Source organism: Aotus nancymaae, unplaced genomic scaffold (genome assembly GCF_030222135.1).
Source record: "Aotus nancymaae isolate 86718 unplaced genomic scaffold, 86718_ANA_hifiasm-v0.15.2.pri h1tg000020l, whole genome shotgun sequence".
NCBI classification, from domain to species: domain Eukaryota; kingdom Metazoa; phylum Chordata; class Mammalia; order Primates; family Aotidae; genus Aotus; species Aotus nancymaae.
Window position 1 is genome coordinate 55,049,035 of NW_026988432.1, and position 20,269 is coordinate 55,069,303.

The 20,269-nt window shown below is 38.7% G+C and overlaps 1 protein-coding gene across 1 annotated transcript in view; it reads right to left on the bottom strand.

Annotated features, from left to right (window-relative positions):
* MIB1 (MIB E3 ubiquitin protein ligase 1) overlaps positions 1-20,269 on the bottom strand; it is a 146,176-nt gene that overhangs the window by 82,567 nt on the left and 43,340 nt on the right. Inside the window, exon 6 of the mRNA XM_012445029.2 lies at positions 19,246-19,450. Within this exon, the coding sequence (XP_012300452.1) occupies positions 19,246-19,450 (205 nt within the window). The remainder of the gene's footprint in view (positions 1-19,245; positions 19,451-20,269) is intronic.

Here is a 20,269-nt window from a genome sequence, read left to right on the forward strand (position 1 = left end):
TTAACTGCTACAAAGTATTCCACCACTTGGATATACACTGATATACTTAACTATTCTCCTACTGACTATCATTTAAAGTGCTTCCAAATTGTCACCAATATGTACAGTATATAAAGACCATCCCTGTTTATACATCTTTGTGCACATGAGGTCAGTATTTCAACAGAGATTCTTAAAAGAACTATCTGATCAAACTATATGTTTGTTTACAATTCCAATACAGCCAAACTGCTCTACAAAGAGTGTACCATTTCCCCACACCATTGCCAATTTCATGGATAAAAATAATATCCAATTTTAACTTTCCATGCATAGATATTTACCATAATTGTAATCATTGTATCAAACTAATTTGGATGTTGATGTCTTTATATGGGCATTTTACATGCTGCTATCATCTTCAAAAATCATTATTTTAATGACTACTTAATATTCCATCAAATAGATATACTACAGTTAACAGAACACCTCCCCTAATTCCACACTGAACTCCAAGAGCAAAGGTTCCCTTGTCAAATAAGTTTCTACAATATTGGCATATTATATCCTCTTCTCCTTAGTCCAAATGGTTATTAACATATAAAAGACTCCGAGTGGTCACACCATTTTAAAGCCTGTTCATAACTTTCTGTAACCACACAAGTAAACTGTTCTTTCTAAAGCAACCACAAAAAGTGCCTCTGAACAATTAAGAATAAAAATCAGATACACAAAGTTTTCTCTTAGCCTTATCAACAACAGGGCCTTTTCTCTCACTCCTAATAATCAAAAATTTACTAAACTTATCATCCTGCCCAAAAAGAGCAACCATTATACAAATGCTCCCTCTGCCGAGTGCTTTTCCTAGTAAAACCTAGTCTATCTTTTAAGCTTACTCCAAGTTAAGCTTACTCCAAGTGTAATTATCCCTGCAGTTTTCTCTAATTTGCCCAGTAGCAATGACTACTCTTCTCTTGCACCCTCAAAAAACTCTCAATACTTACCAATCATATTACTTTTAACACTTTATCACAGTTATTTCCCATTCTATCTATCCAAGCTAAAAAGGAAACCCCTTCAAAACAGAGACGATGTCTCATCTTTGTGATCCTAATACTAATCCTAATACAGAATAATATAATAATCCTAATCCTAATATTAAATCCTAATACAGAATAAGTACTTAATAAGTTTTGTTGAATAAAAAACAATAAAAAAGATTTTCTAGAACTCAACTATCATATTATCGTTAACACTCTACTGTCCAAGAAAAAGAATTCTAAACAAGAAATAATTCTGCAAGTCATACTCCTAATTTGTGCTAACCTAGCATTCCCAAACAAGGGAATATTTAACACAAAATGTCTTAGTATGTGCTAACACAACTTAAGTGTTAGAACTTAAGTTGTATCCTTAAGATTTTTTATTTTTTGACTGATATATAACCGTACCTTATTTATTTTAATTCTGTTAATGACAACTTTAAGATGTATTTCGTGCACCATACAATCTACCCACTTACAGTATATAATTCAGAGGTTCTTAGTATATTTATGGAGTCGTACAACCATAGCCACTATCTAGTTTCATTTTCATGATGTCATAAAGATACTCTGAAACTATTAGCAGTTACTCCATATTCACTCCTTTCCCCAGGCCCTAAATAACCGGTAATATACTTTCTGTTTCTATGGATTTGCTTATTCTGGACATTTTCTACAAATAAAATCACACAATATGTGATCTTTTGTGACTGGCTTCTTTCACTTAGCATAATGTTTTCAAGATTCATCTATGTTGTAGTATGTGTCAGTACTTGATTCCTTTGTGATATGTATGAATACGTCACATTTTGTTTATCATTTACCAGTTGACAGGCATTTGGGTTGTTTCTACTTTCTGGCTCTTATGAATAATGCTTCCACAATATTCATATATAGGTTTTCGTATTGACATACATTATTAAATTCTTTTGGGTACACATCTAAGATTGGAACTACTGGGTCATATGGTAACTCTATGTTCAACATTTTGAGTAACTACCAAACTGTTTCTTAAAGCAACTCCATTGTTTTATAGTACTACCAGTAATACATGACAGGTCTAGTTTCTTTATATCCTCAACAAGACTTATTATCTTTTTTATTCAAGTCATCTTAGTGTGTGAAGTGGTATGCCACTGTGGTTTTGCTTTGTATTTCCCTAACAGTTAATAATGTCAAGCATCTCTTCATGAATGTTATGAATGGAACCACATCCCCCTAGAATTCATGTTGAATCCCTAACCCCCAATGTAACTGTATTTACAGATAAGACCTTTACAGAGGTAATTAAGGTCAAATTGGGTATTACAGGTGGGTCCCAAATACAATAGGGCTAGTACCCTTATAAGAGGAGGAGACATCAAAGATTTCCCTCTCCAACTGCACATGGAAGAAACGCCATAATGAGCACATATAGAGAAGGTGGCCATCTACAAACCAGGAAGAAAGGCCTCAACAGAAACCAATAGAGTTTGCACCTTGATCTTGTACTTCAGCTTCCAAAAGTATGAGAAAATACTTTTTTTTCTTTTTGAGACAGGATCTCACTCTGTCACCCAGGCTGGAGTGCAGTGGCACGATCACGGCAAACTGCAGGCTTAACCTCCCTGAGCTCAAGCAATACGTCCACCTCATCCTCCCGAGTAGCTGGGATGACAAGCACATGCCACCACACCCAGCTAATTTTTGTTTGTTTGTTTGTTTTTTGCAAAGACAGGATTTTGTCATGTTGCCCAAGCTGAGAAAGTAAGTTTCTATTGTTTAAGCAACCTAGTCTGTGGTATTTTATTATGGCAGCCCTAGCCAAATACTACAATGGCATTATTACCCATCTCTGTAACATATTTTCTTTGGAAAAATGTCTATTCAAATCTTTTGCCCATTTTTCTATTAGATTTTAGCTGTTTAATTTTCGAAGTTCTTTATATATTCTACATACAAGTCCGTTATTAACCATATAATTTGCAAACTTTTTAACCAAATAATTTGCAAACTCATTCCATGAGTTATCCACTTTCCTGATAATCTCCTTTAAAACACAATGGTTGGCTGGGCGCGGTGGCTTACGCCCGTAATCCTAGCACTTTGGGAGGCCAAGGCGGGCAGATCACGAGGTCAAGAGTTTGAGACCAGCCTGACCAACAATGGTGAAAGCCTGCCTCTACCAAAAATACAAAAATTAGCTGAGTGTGGTGGCACGTGCCTGTAGTCCCAGCTACTCAGGAGGCTGAGGCAGGAGAATCACTTGACCCCAGGAGGCAGAGGATGGAGTGAGCTGAGATTGTGCCACTGCACTCCAGCCTGTGCAACAGAATGAGACTCCGTCTCAAAAAAAAAAAAAAACCACGAAAGTTTTTAATTTTGATGACATCCCATTTCTCTACTTTCTCTTTGGTTGCTTCTAATTTGGGGATCATATCTACTAAACCATTGTCTAATCTAAGGTCATGATGATTTATGCCTATGATTTATTCTAAGAGTTTTCTAGTTTTACCTCTTACATTTAGGTCTATGTTCAATTTTGATATAATATTGGTGTATGGTATGTAGTAAGGGTCCAACTTGTTTGTTGATAACCAATTATCCCAGTACCATTTATTGAAAAGACCATTCTTCTCCCACTGAAGTATCTTCAACCCTTGTCAAAAATCAACTGACCAGCCAAGTGCAATGGCACATGCTTGTAGTCCCAGCTACTCAGGAGGCTGAGGCAGGAGGATCACTTGAGCCCAGGTGCTATAATGTGCCATGACTGTTCCTATGAACACCCCACTGAATACCAGCCTCAGCGACCTAGCAAAACTCCCATCTCTTAAAAAAAAAAAAAAAATCGATTGACCTAAATGCAAGGGGCTTATTTCTGGACTCTTAATTCTAGTCCATTAATCTACATGTCTAACATTACATCACTAATATACTATCTTGATAACTGTAGCTCTGTGGTTAAGTTTTGAAACCAGAAAATATAAGCTCTCCAAATCTGTTCTTTTTCAAGACTATTTTGACAACTGTGGGTCTCTTGAATTTCCATATGAATTTTAGGATAAGTATGTCAATTTCTGCAAAAAGAAAAAAAAAAGTACCGGGATTTTGATAGGGTTATACTTCATCGGAAGATTACTTTGGGACATACTGCCATCTCTTGTGGGTTGAATTATGTCCCCCTCCAAAATATGCCGAAATCCTAATCCAGGTATCTGTTAATGTTATCTTATTTATAAATAGGGCCTTTACATATGTAATCAACTTAAAGTGAGGTCATACTGGATTGAAGTAGGGCTTAAATTCAATGTCTAGTGTCCTTATAAGAGAGTCATGTACAGACACCCACCAAGAAACACAGACTCACAGGGGAGAAGGGCATATGAAGACAGTGGCAGAGAATATAAAGTGATGCATCTATAAGCCAAGGAACAACAAGGATTGCTGGGAACCACCAGAAAGTGGGAGAAAGACATACAACGGATTCTCCCTCAAAGTCTCCAGAACAAACCAATCTTGCCAACACCTAGACTCTGAACTTCTAGCCTCTGAAACTGTGAAAGAGTAAATCTCTGTTAAGCCACCCAGTCTATGGTAATTTGTTACAGCAGGCCTAGGAAACTAATACACCATCTAAACAATATTAAACCTGATCTAAGAACATGTAATGTTTTGTCATCTATGTAGGTCTTCTTTAATTTCTTTCGACAATGTTCAGTAGCTTTCACTATACAGGTCTTATACCTCCTTGGTTAAATTTATTCTTAAGTATTTTATTCTTTTTGATGCCATTGTAAATGAAATTGTTTTAATTTCATTTTCCTATTGTTCATTGTTAGTGAACAGAAATACAACTGATGTTCCTATATCAAGCTTGGTTCCTGCAATCCTGATGAACTCATTTATTAGCTACAATTGCTTTTGTGGATTCTTTGGGTTTTTCTATACACAATATCAGGTCACCTGTAAACAGAGTAAGTTTTACATCTTCTTTTTCTTTTACTTATTCATTTCTTTTTCTTACCTAGTTGCTATGACTAGAACCTCTGGTACAATGTTGAAAAGTAGACATTCTTGTCTTGTTTCTCATGTTAGGGGAAAAGTATGCAGTCTTTCATCATTAAGAATGATGTTAGCTGTGGGTTTTTCATAGATGTCCTTTATCAAGCTAAAGAAGTTCCCTTCTGGTCCCAGTTTGTTTAGCGTTTTTATCACAAAAGGGTGTTTTTTTAAATCACAAAGGGTGTTGGATTTTGTCAAGCACTTTTTCTGCATCTACTGATATGATCATGTATGCTCTTAAGATTTGAATACAATCAGACCTAATGCTATATACCTAGGTAAGCAACTTAATGTTAATTTTTCTTATTCTACATAATATCCCTCCCCAAAGAACCTCAGGGAGTTAGTTTCTTTATGTACATGTCAGTAAAACAAGTATTCAATGTATTGACTTTTCTTTAAAATACTATAAACATACTAGAATGAATTAGATATATTTTGGCCCAAATAAAATTAAAAAGACAGCCCTAGCCTCCAAGAAACTTTCAATCTATGTATCAAATGAATAACCATTTTAATAGGTAATAGTAAACCTAAATAGATGAATAGTATATGCATATATAATACTATGGAGAGCAGAAGGATATATATACAACCATATATACTCAATATTTACAGGATGTAGAGAAATTAATCTAGGCAAGAAGGGAGAAAAAGAGGAAAGGGCATTTTACTTAATGAGAGTAGTATGTTAGAAGGTACAGAAGTGAGGAAATGCATACAATTTTATATTGCTGATAAGGATTAGTGTATGTGTACATATCTGTGGCAATGGACAGCTGGGTTATCAAGAAATGACCCTGAATGGAGTGATTTCACCAAAATCACAGAGTAGAAACAATCTGGCTTCACTCTCCCCAGTAGAAAACCAAAAACAAATATCCAGCACCAAGATTATTACCAGCAATATCCCAGTCAAGTCTGAAGCTGAAATAATCCCTGGGGCCATAGAGACATGAAAAACCCCAAACAGAAAATAAAAGAAACAAATTTCTCTAGCTGCAACATACCCGCCCCGCCACCCGCCCCCCCTCCCCGCCCCCACCACCCCACCAATCCCTATCTACTACTCACAAAAAACGAAAATTCCCCCAGGCATCAAAGTCTTTACACTGGAAAAAATGAGAAGGCAGAGAACCAGCTTCCTTCCCCACCATCTTGGGTTCCCTTGCAGGAAATTCATTCCTGCCTGAATCCACAGGAAGCCTTATGAGTATCTGCAGGAAGAAAAATCCCTGAGAGTAGGTATAGTCAAAGAGAAGAGACAGGACTAGCAGCCCTTGAAACTCTGCTCTTTATCTTAGCCAAAAGAGACGTCAAATCAGAGTGGCTGTTTAGGAGCACTATACTGCAGACTTCCCACATAGCCAAGGTATCGCTTTTGGGATCCATCCCCACTACTTCCTGCCCAATTCAGGATGAACAGAATTCCAAACATTTGTGAGACCCAAGGCAAACCTGAGATTAAGGCACCATTTAGTTCTGAAAAGGAGGCAGCAATCTAGAATTTAGGAGACTCAACAGGCAATTGCAAATAACCTCTAAGCAAGTATGCCCTAGACATACCAAAACAAGCACACAGCAAAAACTAGAAAAAATAAATGATCCTTCAGTGCGAAGCCATATAAGGCATATAAGAAACAAAATAAACAGGAAGCCATGACCTCCCCCAATGGACAAAGCAAAGAGCCAATGACCAACCCTAATGAGGCAGCAATGTGTAAGCTCTCAGTTAAAAAATTCAAAATAGCAGTTCTAAATAAACTCAGTGAACTCTAAGATAACACAGAAAAGCAATTCAGAAATTGATCAGAGAAATCTAACAGATATAGAAATGATATTTTCAAAATCAAGGAGAAATCCTAGAACTGAGAAATATATTTGTTCAACTGAAAAATGCAACAGAGGCTCCCAACAGCAGAATTAAGCAGTGGAAATAAAAGACAGTGAGACTGGATATAGGCTATTTGAAAATACACAGAGGAGAAAAAAGAATAACAAGGAGTGAAGAAGGTCTACAAGATATAGAGACTAACCTTAAAAAAGCAAAATTGAGTCAGTGGCATTGAAGAGAGAGTGGAGAAAGAGCAAGGGGTCAGAAGCTTATTCAAGTTATAACAGTAAACTTTCCAAATCTAGAGAAAGATAAAACAAAAACTATACAAAATATAAATATGAAGGTACAGCAAGGTCAGAAATCGCCAAGCAGATTAAATCCAAATAATCACCAAACAGACTACCCCAAGACATATAATAATCAAACTCTCAAAGGTCAAAGACAAAGAAAGGATCTAAAAGTAAGTAATAGAAGAGAAGGAAAAAAACACATAAAAGAGCACCAACTCTTCTAGCAACAGACTTTTCAGGAGAAACCATATAGGACAGGAGAGACTGAGATGACAAATTCAAAATGTTAAAAGAAAAAAACTGGTAATTAAGAATACTGTACCAAGCAAAGCTTTCCTTCAAACATGAAGGGGAGATAAAACCTCTCCCAGATGAACAAAAGCTGGGGAAATTCATCACCACTACACCAGACTTATAAGAAACAGTAAAGGGAGTTCATTAGTCTAAAAGAAAAGGAGCCAGGCGTGGTGGCTCATGCCTGTAATCCCAGTACTTTGGGAGGCTGAGTGGGGTGGATCATCTGAGGTTGAGAGCTTGAGACCAGCCTGACCAACATAGAGAAAACCCCATCTCAACTAAAAATACAAAATTAGCCAGGCGTTGTTCCAGACTCCCGTAATCTCAGCTACTCAGGAGGCTGAAGCAGGAGAATAGATTGAACCCGGGAGGCAGAGGTTGCAGTGAGCCGAGATCACACCATTGCACTCCAGCCTGGGTAACGAGCGAAACTCCATCTCAAGACAAAAAAAAGAAGAAGAAAAGAAAAGGATACTAATATGCAAAAAGAAAACGTGAAGATATAAAACTCCCAGGTAAAAGTAATTACACAGATTCAGAATACTCCAATTGTGTGTTAATCCCCACACAACAGCAGTATAAAGACTAAAAGACAAATCTATCAAAAAAAATCAGTTAAGAGATAAGCAATACCAAAAGATGTACACAGAGACAACAAAAAGTCACAATGTGGAGGAGTTAAAGCGTAGTCTTTTAGTTTTCCTTTGTTTGATTTTCTTTGTAATCAAAGTTAAGCTGTCATCTGTTTAAAATAACCTGTCATATCTATGTTTTTTGTAAGCTTCATGGTAACCAAGAAGAAAAAACACATAGCTGATATACTAAAAATAAGCATCACAGGCTGGGCACAGTGACTCACACCTATAATCCCAACAATGTGGGAGGCTGAGGCAGGAGGACTGCCTGAGGTAAAGAGTTCAAGAACAGCCTGGGCAACATCGTGAGGCTCCATCTCTATAAAAAAATGTTTTAAATGACCATTGTGGCATGCACCTGTAGTTCCACCTACTTGGGAGGCTAAAGTGGGAACATCACATGAACCCAGGAGCTCAAGGCTTCAGAGAGCTATGATCATGCCACTGAACTCCAGCCTGGGTGACAGAGTGGGATCCTGTCTCAAAAACAAAAAATGATTAAAAATAATTTAAAACGCATTAAAGCATATTACCAAAGAAAATCACCTAACCACAAAGAAAGAGGGCAAGAAAAAAAAAGTTACAAAACAACCAAATAACAAGTAACAAAAACAGCAGCAGTAAGTCTTTACCTATCAATAACAACGCTGAATGTAAATGAACTAATTCTCCAACAAAAAGACATACAGTGGCTGAATGGGTAAAAGAAAATTATTTTAATGACCCAAACATGTAATGCCTACAAGAAACTCATTTTGGCCAGGCATGGTGGCTCACGCCTGTAATCACAGCACTTTGGAAGGCTGAGGTGGGTGGATCATCTGAGGTCAGGAGTTCGAGACCAGCCTGGCCAACATGTTGAAACCCTGTCTCTACTAAAAATACAAAAAAAAAAAAAAAAAATTAGCTGGGTGTGGTGGTGGACACCTGTAATCCCAGCTACTTAGGAGGGTGAGGCAGGCACTTCCTTGAACTCGGGAGTTGGAGGTTACAGTGAGCCAAGACCACACCACTGCACTCCAGCCTGGACAACAAGAGTGAAACAGTCTCAAAAAAAAAAAAAAGAAGAAGAAGAAAGAAAGAAAAAAGGGAAAAAAAGTCGGAAAGGGCGAGGAAATGGATTCTCCCCCCAGAAATTTCCAGAAGGAACCAGCCCTGCCAACACCTTGATTTAAATAAAAAAAAAAAGAAAGATCCCAGCACTTTGGGAGGCCGAGGCGGGTGGATCACAAGGTCAAGAGATCGAGACCATACTGGTAAACATGGTGAAACCCCATCTCTACTAAAAATACAAAAAAAATTAGCTGGGCGTGGTGGCGCATGCCTGTAGTCCCAGCTACTTGGGAGGCTGAGGCAGGAGAATTGGCTTGAACCCAGGAGGCGGAGGTTGCGGTGAGCCGAGATCGCGCCATTGCACTCCAGCCTGGGTAACAAGAGCAAAACTCCGTCTCAAAAAAAAGAGAAAAAAAAAAAAAAGAAAGAAAGAAATTCATTTCATCTATAAAGACACATACAGACTGAAAGTGAAGGGATGGAAAAAGATACTGCACACACAAGTGGAAACCAAAAAAGAACAGGAATAGTTATAGTGTCATATCATATAAAATAAACTTTAAGTCAAAAACTGTAAAAAAAAAAAAAAAAAGACAAAAGCCACTGTATAATAATAAAGTGGTCAATTCAGCAAGAGGACATAACAATTATAAATATATATGCACTCAATACTGAAGCAACCAAATATAAAACACAAACATCAACAGATCTAAAGGGAATGATATATTGCAATATCTTTAATAGTAGGGGACATTTCAACATCTAACTTTCATTAATGGACAGATCATCCAGACAGAAAATCAACAAAGACACATCAAAGTTAAACTACAATCCAAACCAAATTTACGTAACTGACATTTACAGAATACTTCATCCAACTGCCACAGAATACACATTATTCTCATCAGTACATGGAACATTCCCAAGAGGCCACGTACTGGGTCACAAAACATGTCTCACTAAATTCAAGAAAGTTGAAATAGTATCAAGTATTTTTTCTGACTACAATGGAATAACACTAGAAAGAAATTAAACATTATCCTGAACAATGAATGGGTCAATAAAGAAATTAAGAAAAAAATTTTAAAATTTCTTGAAACAAATGAAAGTGTAAACACAACATATCAAAATGTATGAAATACAGAAAAAGCAGTAGTAAGAGGGACGTCTATAGCAATAAACACCTAATCAATAATTTAAGGCCAGGCGCAGTGGCTCACGCCTGTAATCCCAGCATTTTAGGAGGCTGAGGCAAGCGGATAACCTGAGGTTGGGAGTTCGAGACCAGCCTCACCAACATGGAGAAACCTCATCTCTACTAAAAATACAGAATTAGACAGCCATGGTGGCACATGCCTGTAATCCCAGCTACTCGGGAAGGCTGCGGCAGGAGAATCACTTGAACCCAGGAGGCAGACGTTGCAGTGAGCCAAGATCACGCCACTGCACTCCAGCCTGGACAAGAAGAGTGAAACTCTGTCTAAAAAAATCATCATAATAATTTTTTTTTTTCTAATTATTTTTTTTTTTTATTTTTTTTTATTTTTTATTGCATTTTAGGTTTTGGGGTACATGTGAAAAACATGCAAAGTTGTTGCATAGGTGCATTCATGGCAGTGTGATTTGCTGCCTCCCTCCCCCTCACCCATATCTGGCATTTCTCCCCATGCTATCCCTCCCCAACTCCCCACTCCCCCGCTGTTCCCCCTCCCCCCAACAGACCCCCGTGTATAGTGCTCCCCTCCCTGTGTCCATGTGTTCTCCTTGTTCAACACCCTCCTATGAGTGAGAACATGTGGTGTTTGGTTTTGTGTTCTTGTGTCAGTTTGCTGAGAATGATGGTTTCCAGGTTCATCCATGTCCCTACAAAGGACGTGAACTCCTCATTTTTAATGGCTGCATAATATTCCATGGTGTATATGTGCCACATTTTTCCTGTCCAGTCTATCATCGATGGGCATTTGGGTTGGTTCCAGGTCTTTGCTATTGATTGTGCTGCAATGAACATTCGTGTGCATGTGTCCTTAGAGTAGAACGATTTATAATCCTTTGGATATATGCCCAGTAATGGGATTGCTGGGTCAAATGGAATTTCTATTTCTAGGTCCTTGAGGAATCGCCACACTGTTTTCCACAGTGGTTGAACTAATTTACACTCCCACCAACAGTGTAAAAGTGTTCCTATTTCTCCACATCCTCTCCAGCATCTATTTTCTCCAGATTTTTGAATGATCGCCATTCTAACTGGCGTGAGATGGTATCTCAATGTAGTTTTGATTTGCATTTCTCTAATGACCAGTGATGATGAGCATTTTTTCATATGTTTGTTGGCCTCTTGTATTTCTTCTTTTGTAAAGTATCTGTTCATATCCTTCGCCCATTTTTGAATGGGCTTGTTTGTTTTTTTCTTGTAAATCTTTTTTAGCTCGTTGTAAATTCTGGATATCAGCCCTTTGTCAGACGGGTAGGCTGCAAAAATTTTTTCCCATTCTGTTGGTTGCCGATTCACTCTATTGACTGTTTCTTTTGCCGTGCAGAAGCTGTGGAGTTTGATTAGGTCCCATTTGTCTATTTTGGCTTTTGTTGCCAATGCTTTTGGTGTTTTGGTCATAAAGTCCTTGCCTACGCCTATGTCCTGAATGGTTTTGCCTAGGTTTCCTTCTAGTGTTTTTATGGTGTTAGGCCTTATGTTTAAGTCTTTAATCCATCTGGAGTCAATTTTAGTGTAAGGTGTCAGGAAGGGGTCGAGTTTCTGCTTTCTGCATATGGTTAGCCAGTTTTCCCAACACCACTTATTGAACAGGGAATCCTTTCCCCATTGCTTGTTTTTATCAGGTTTGTCAAAGATCGGGTGGTTGTAGATATGTTGTGTCGCCTCCAACGCCTCTGTTCTGTTCCATTGGTCTATATCTCTGTTTTGGTACCAGTACCATGCTGTTTTGATTACCGTAGCCTTGTAGTAGAGTTTGAAGTCCGGTAGTGTGATGCCTCCTGCTTTGTTCTTTTTGCTTAGAATTGACTTGGCTATGCGGGCTCTCTTTTGGTTCCATATGAAGTTTAAGGTGGTTTTTTCCAGTTCTGTGAAGAAGGTCATTGGTAGCTTGATGGGGATAGCGTTGAATCTGTAAATTACTTTGGGCAGTATGGCCATTTTCACGATATTAATTCTTCCTAACCATGAACATGGAATGTTTCTCCATCTGTTTGTGTCCTCTCTTATTTCGTTGAGCAGTGGTTTGTAGTTCTCCTTGAAGAGGTCCTTTACGTTCCTTGTTAGTTGTATTCCTAGGTATTTTATTCTCTTTGTAGCAATTGTGAATGGCAGTTCCTTCTTGATTTGGCTCTCTTTAAGTCTGTTATTGGTGTATAGGAATGCTTGTGATTTTTGCACATTGATTTTGTATCCTGAGACTTTGCTGAAGTTGCTTATCAGTTTCAGGAGATTTTGGGCTGAGGTGATAGGGTCTTCTAGATATACAATCATGTCGTCTGCAAATAGAGACAATTTGACTTCCTCCTTTCCTAATTGAATACCCTTTATTTCTTTTTCTTGTCTGATTGCTCTGGCTAGAACTTCCAGTACTATATTGAACAGGAGTGGTGAGAGAGGGCATCCTTGTCTAGTGCCCGATTTCAAAGGGAATGCTTCCAGTTTTTGCCCATTCAGTATGATATTGGCTGTTGGTTTGTCATAAATAGCTTTTATTATTTTGAGGTACGTTCCATCGATACCTAGTTTATTGAGAGTTTTTAGCATAAAGGGCTGTTGAATTTTGTCGAAGGCCTTCTCTGCATCAATTGAGATAATCATGTGGTTTTTGTCTTTGGTTCTGTTTATGTGGTGAATTACATTTATAGACTTGCGTATATTGAACCAGCCTTGCATCCCCGGGATGAATCCTACTTGATCATGGTGGATAAGCTTTTTGATGTGCTGTTGCAATCGGCTTGCCAGTATTTTATTGAAGATTTTTGCATCTATGTTCATCATGGATATTGGCCTGTAATTTTCTTTTCTTGTTGAGTCTCTGCCGGGTTTTGGTATTAGGATGATGTTGGTCTCATAAAATGATTTGGGAAGGATTCCTTCTTTTTGGATTATTTGAAATAGTTTCAGTAGGAATGGTACCAGTTCCTCTTTGTATGTCTGGTAGAATTCTGCTGTGAACCCATCTGGACCTGGGCTTTTTTTGGGTGGTAGGCTCTTAATTGCTGCCTCGACTTCAGACCTTGTTATTGGTTTATTCAGGGTTTCGACTTCTTCCTGGTTTAGGCTTGGGAGGAGGCAACTGTCCAGGAATTTATCCATTTCTTCCAGGTTTTCTAGTTTATGTGCATAGAGTTGTTTGTAATAATCTCTGATGATGGTTTGAATTTCTCTGGCATCTGTGGTGATATCTCCTTCATCATTTTTTACTGCATCTATTTGGTTATTCTCTCTTTTCTTTTTTATTAGTCTGGCTAGTGGTCTGTCTATTTTGTTGATCTTTTCAAAAAACCAGCTCCTGGATTTATTGATTTTTTGAAGGGTTTTTCGTGTCTCTATCTCCTTCAATTCTGCTTTGATCTTAGTTATTTCTTGTCTTCTGCTAGGTTTTGAGTTTTTTTGATCTTGCTCCTCTAGCTCTTTCAATTTTGACGATAGAGTGTCAATTTTAGATCTCTCCTTTCTTCTCATGTGGGCACCTATTGCTATATATTTTCCTCTAGAGACTGCTTTAAATGTGTCCCAGAGATTCTGGTATGTGGTGTCTTCGTTCTCGTTGGTTTCGAAGAACATCTTTATTTCTGCCTTCATTTCATTGTTTATCCAGTCAACATTCAGGAGAAAGTTGTTCAATTTCCATGAGGCTGTGCGGTTCTGGGTTGGCTTCTGAATTCTGAGTTCTAACTTGATTGCACTGTGGTCTGAGAGACTGTTTGTTATGGTTTCCGTTCTTTTGCATTTGCTGAGGAGTGATTTACTTCCAATTATGTGGTCAATTTTAGAGTAGGTGTGATGTGGTGCTGAGAAGAATGTATATTCTGTGGATTTGGGGTAGAGAGTTCTGCAAATGTCTATTAGGTTTGCTTGGTCCAGGTCTGAGTTCAAGTCCTGGATATCCTTGTTAATTTTCTGTCTCGTTGATCTGTCTAATATTGACAACGGGGTGTTGAAGTCTCCCACTATTATTGTGTGGGAGTCTAGGTCTTTTTGTAAGTCTTTAAGAACTTGCCTTGTGTATCTAGGTGCTCCTGTATTAGGTGCATATATATTTAGGATCGTTAGCTCTTCTTGTTGCATTGATCCTTTTACCATTATGTAATGTCCTTCTTTGTCTCTTTTGATCTTTGTTGCTTTAAAGTCTATTTTATCAGAGATGAGAATTGCAACTCCTGCTTTTTTTTGTTCTCCATTTGCTTGGTAAATCTTCCTCCATCCCTTTATTTTGAGCCTTTGTGTATCCTTGCTTGTGAGGTGGGTTTCCTGGATACAGCACACTGATGGGTTTTGGCTTTTTATCCAATTTGCCAATCTGTGTCTTTTGATTGGGGCATTTAGTCCGTTTACATTTAGGGTTAATATTGTTATGTGTGAATTTGATCCTGTCATTTTGATGCTAGCTGGCTGTTTTTCCCATTGGTTGATGCAGATTCTTCATTGTGTTGATGCTCTTTACCATTTCGTGCATTTTTGGAGTGTCTGGTACTGGTTGTTTTTTTCTATGTGTAGTGCCTCCTTCAGGAGCTCTTGTAAAGCTGGTCTGGTGGTGATGAAATCTCTGAGTGCTTGCTTGTTCTCAAAGGATTTTATTTTTCCTTCACTTATGAAGCTTAGTTTGGCTGGATATGAAATTCTGGGTTGAAAGTTCTTTTCTTTAAGGATGTTGAATATCGGCCCCCACTCCCTTCTGGCCTGTAGGGTTGCTGAGAGATCTGCTGTAAGTCTGATGGGCTTCCCTTTGTGGGTAACCTGACCTTTCTCTCTGGCTGCCCTTAGTATTTTCTCCTTCATTTCAACCCTGGCGAATCTGGTGATTATGTGCCTTGGGGTTGCTCTTCTAGAGGAATATCTTTGTGGTGTTCTCTGTATTTCCTGGACTTGAATATTGGCCTGCCTTGCTAGGTTGGGGAAGTTTTCCTGGATAATATCCTGAAGAGTATTTTCCAGCTTGGATGCATTCTCTTCGTCACATTCAGGTACACCTATCAAACGTAGATTAGGTCTTTTCACATAGTCCCATATTTCTTGTTGACTCTGTTCATTCCTTTTTACCCTGTTTTCTCTAATTTTGCCTTCTCGTTTTATTTCATTGAGTTGATCTTCAACCTCTGATATCCTTTCTTCTGCTTGGTCAATTCGGCTGTTGAAACTTGTGCATGCTTCGCGAAGTTCTCGTGTTGTGTTTTTCAGCTCCATCAATTCGCTCATATGCCTCTCTAAGTTGTCCATTCTCGTTAACATTTCGTCAAGTCTTTTTTCAAGGTTCTTAGTTTCTTTGCATTGGGTTAGAACATGTTCTTTTAGCTCACGGAAGTTTCTTATTATCCACTTTCTGAAAGCTGATTCTGTCATTTCATCACGCTCATTCTCCATCCAGTCTTGTTCCCCTGCTGGTGAGGAGTTGTGCTCCCTTGTAGGAGGAGAGGTGTTCTGGTTTTGGGTGTTTTCATCCTTTTTGCGCTGGTTTCTTCCCATCTTTGTGGATTTATCCACCTATCGACTTTGTAGTTGCTGTCTTTCTGATTTTGGTAATTTTAAGTCTGTAGTAGCTGAACTCATAAACCCCCTTTTCTTCCCCCTAGGTGGTCTGTCCCAGGGAATTAGGGCGTTATGATTTTCCGCTGTTGCAATGGTTTTCCCTGCCCACAAGGTGGCAGCCTAGTCACACTCAGCCTGCAGAGGCTTCGTTGAGCTGCTGTGGGCAAATTGTCCTGGGAACTGCAGGGTGTTTCCCGGTGGGTGACGCCCCTCCTCCACAGAGCTGGACCGTCCGGTGTTCAGCCGTGTTTCTGGAGGCGTCCTCTTTGCTGAGGAAACTCTTGGGTTGAGTCCCTGCCTCAGCTCCCCTTGCTGGCCCAGAGGGGATCCAGTCTCGCTCACTCTGCACAAGGGGCCGCTGCTCCCTGCCTCGGGTGCAGGCAGAGCAGCCGCGCCAGTCCAACCAGCGGCGCTGGCAACCCGTGGAGCTTTTCCACCTGTGAATCTCCTGGTCTGTGGGCAGTAAAAATCCGCTGCCCTGTGAGTCGCTGCATCAGCCAAAGCAGCGGCTCTGAGATTCGTGGCGCGCCCTTGCCCGGGAGTGTCCTGGCTTGAATCCCTGCTTCAGCTCCCCTTGCTGGCTCAGAGGTGATTCAGTCTCTCTCGCTCTGTACGTGGATCCGCCGCCCCCCCACCTCAGGGCGTAGGCCGAGGGGCGCACCGCTCCGCTCAAACCAGCGGCGCTGGTGACCCGTGCGGCTCCTCCTCCTGTTAATCCCCTGGTCTGTGGTCAGTAAAAATATGTCTGGAAATGCGGCGTCCACTCACCCTCTGCGCCTTCTTTCGGAGCTGCGATCCCGACTTCCTCCTAATCGGCCATCTTGAAAACCCTCCATCATAATAATTTTAAAAGTAGAAAGATTTCAAATAACCTAACAATAAAGCTCAATGAACTAGAAAAGCAAAAACAAAGCAAATCCAATAGAAGGAAAGAAGTAATAAAGATCAGAGCAGAAATAAATTAAATTGAGACTTAAAAACAAGAGAAAATACCAACAAAATGAAGAGCTGGATTTTTCAAAAGATAAACAAAATCAACAAATCTTTAGGTAGACGAACCAGAAGACCCAAATAAAATCAGAAACAACTATGGAGACATAACTATAGAGACATAACTACAGAAATGCAAAGAATCATGAGAGAATATCATGAACATCTTTATTCCAACAAATTGAAGAAATAAATTTGTGGACACATACAACCTACGAAGATTGAGACAGAAAGACATTATCAAACCTGGTCAGATGCGGTGGCTCACGCTTGTAATCTCAGCACTTTGAGAGGCTAAGGCGGGCGGATCACTTGAGGTCAGGGGTTCAAGACCAGCCTGGCCAACATGGTGAAACCCTGTCTCTACTAAAAATTACAAATTAGCTGGGCATGGTGGCACATGCCTGTAATCCCAGCTACTTGGGAGGCTGAGGCAGGAGAATCACTTGAACCTGTGAGGTGGAGGTTGCAGTGAGCTGAGATTGTGACACTGCACTCCATCATGGGTGACAGAGCAAGACTCCATCCCCCACCCCCCCAAAAAATAAATAATAAATATACATATATATTATAAATATATATTATAAATATGTTTATAATAATAAATATATATATACATATATATATATACACATACATATATATATATATATATATGACCTGAACAGACCAATAATGAGTAACAAAATGGAATAAGTAATAAAAATGTCTCCCATCAGAGAAAAACCCAGGGCCTGATGCGGATGATTTCAATGCTAGATTCTACCAAATATCTAAAGAACAACAAATACCAATCCTCTCAAACTACTGTTGCTTTTATCGGCCAGGTGAGGTGGTTCAAACCTGTAATCCCAGCACTTTGGGAGGTCAAGGCAGGAGGATCACTTGAGGCCAGGGGTTCAAGACCAGCCTGGGCAATATGGCAAGACCCTGTCTCTACTATAAAAAAAGTTTTTAACTTAAATTTTTTAAAAGAGAAAAAAATAAAATAGCATTCTGGATGCTGGCAAGAACACAGGAAAAGGGGAATACCTGTAGACTGTCGGTGGGTCTGTAAATTAGTACAGCCACTATGAGAAACAGCATGGAGGTTCCTCAAAAAACTAAAAACAGAACTATCATATGATCCAGTAATCCCACTGCTGGGTATACATTCAGAATAAAGAAAATCAGTACGTCAAAGAGAGATTTGCACTCCCATGTTTACTGCAGCACTATCCACAACAGCCAAGGCATGAAATCAACCAAAGTGTACATCAATAGACTTAAAGGATAAAGAAAATGTGGGCCAGGTATGGTGGCTCATTCCTGTAATCCCAACACTTTGGGAGGCCAAGGGAGAAAGATCACTTGAGACCAGGAGTTTAGAACAGTATGGGCAATAGAGCGAGACCCCTTCTCTAAAAGTAAAATAAAATAAAATGTGGTACATATACCCAATGGAATACTACTCAGCTATAAAGTGAATGAATGAAATGAAATCCTGTCATCTGCAGCAACATATATGGAACTGGAGGTCATTATGTTAAGTGAAATAAGCCAGACACAGAAAGACAAATACCACATGTTCTCACTCATATGTAGAAGATTTTAAAAGATTTAAAAAGTGGATCTCATGGAGATAAAAAGTTGATTGGTGGTTACCAGAGGCTGGGAACAGTAGGACAAAGTAGGGGATGAGGGAGATGGTAAATGGGTACAAGACTACAGTTAGACAGAGGGAAAAAGATCTAGTGTTTGATACTACAGTAGGGTGACTAGAGTTAACCATAACTTGTATAGTTCTGAACAACTGTGGTGAACTTAATATCGATGGTTGTCCCAACTGTCTGTTTGATCATTACACATTGTATGCATGGATGAAAATATCACATGTATCCCAAAATATGTACAACTCTTGTGTATCAATAAAAACAAAAAATAAGAGATGACCCTGGAGATATGCACCAAAGGAGTTTTAACATAAAACCCTTCCCATTCAGGGTAGACTGATATAGTCCATTATGAACACAGAACTTTTAAGCGGTATTCAGAACTAATACTGAAATAATGTATTCTCCTCTTGAAGGAAAAATAGCATACAGAACACTGTATCATAAACATCCTCATATAAATTCACATATACAAACAAGACACACACACACACACACACACACACACACACAATTCCTATTTGTTTCTCTCTACCTTACCAATATATTCTGGATTTTTACTTACCATTTAAAAGCTAGCTTTAATGAGTATTTGGTTGTATCACATAATTTGCTTTCTCTAAAGCTCTTTTCTCTGTATTAACTTTATTTGCCATTAACAAAAATTGAGAGATATTACCAACCTATTGCCACTTGGATACTGTACTACAATGTCATGATCTTCGTCGATGCCACAAACAGTTCCAGTTGTAGTTAAAGTCTCAAACATTCCATCAGTCCATCCTCCATGACCATGCTGCAAAGACTGTACAATTTCTAGATCGAGATCTATATTTACCAGGTCACCAATCTGCAATCCACCAGGATTCCTGTTGCCATTCTGCTCACCTGTAATTTCAGAGGCAATTGAATAAAGGGGAAGGAAAAAGTCACAACAACATGCAGCAGCATAATCTTTAAATAACATGAAGATATTTTAGTTTCAGGTACCATCTAGTTTTAAAAGGTTTTGAGAACTCATTACAATTATTTTGAGAACTCATTATAAAATTTTAGAACTAGAAAGCTTTAAAAAAAAAAAGAAGAAAAGAAAGAAGCCTAACAGACTCAAAAATTGAAATAATGAGTTACAACAAAGACTGAATAAGAGTAGAGTCTATAAAAGACAATTCAACCTTACATCAGAACACAAAGTTCCAGGTGTTGAAAATACTTATTTTTATGCCTGGATAACTTACTATCACTGCATCAGAGCCACAATAACTAACTAGAGAATATGAATGAAAGCCCTATAATTATTTTTTCCCTTAAGTGCTTAGTACTATTTTATTTTAACAAATGGTTCCTGTGATTCTTGCTCTAAAGAGCATTTTAAACTATGTCAAAGCCCATTCCCTAGATTATGTTCAAAAGCTAGTTCTGAGATGAATTCATGATCACAGAACACTATGCTGAGATCCAAAATATGCATGTTGATTTTGCATTTTTCTTATGAAAGCTAGACAAAAACAAGAAAGCTTCTGAAAGCAAGAGAAATAGATGAGCTCATTAAAAATGTAAATATTTTTCATGCACTCTCCTTTTCTAAAAAAAATAAAGGTATACTGCTAAAAAAAACAGCACTTTTTGCTACAAAGGGCAAGTCAAACGATTTGGAAGGAGAAACACAGTTCACATGAGAAAGGAAACCATTCAGAGAATAAAGAC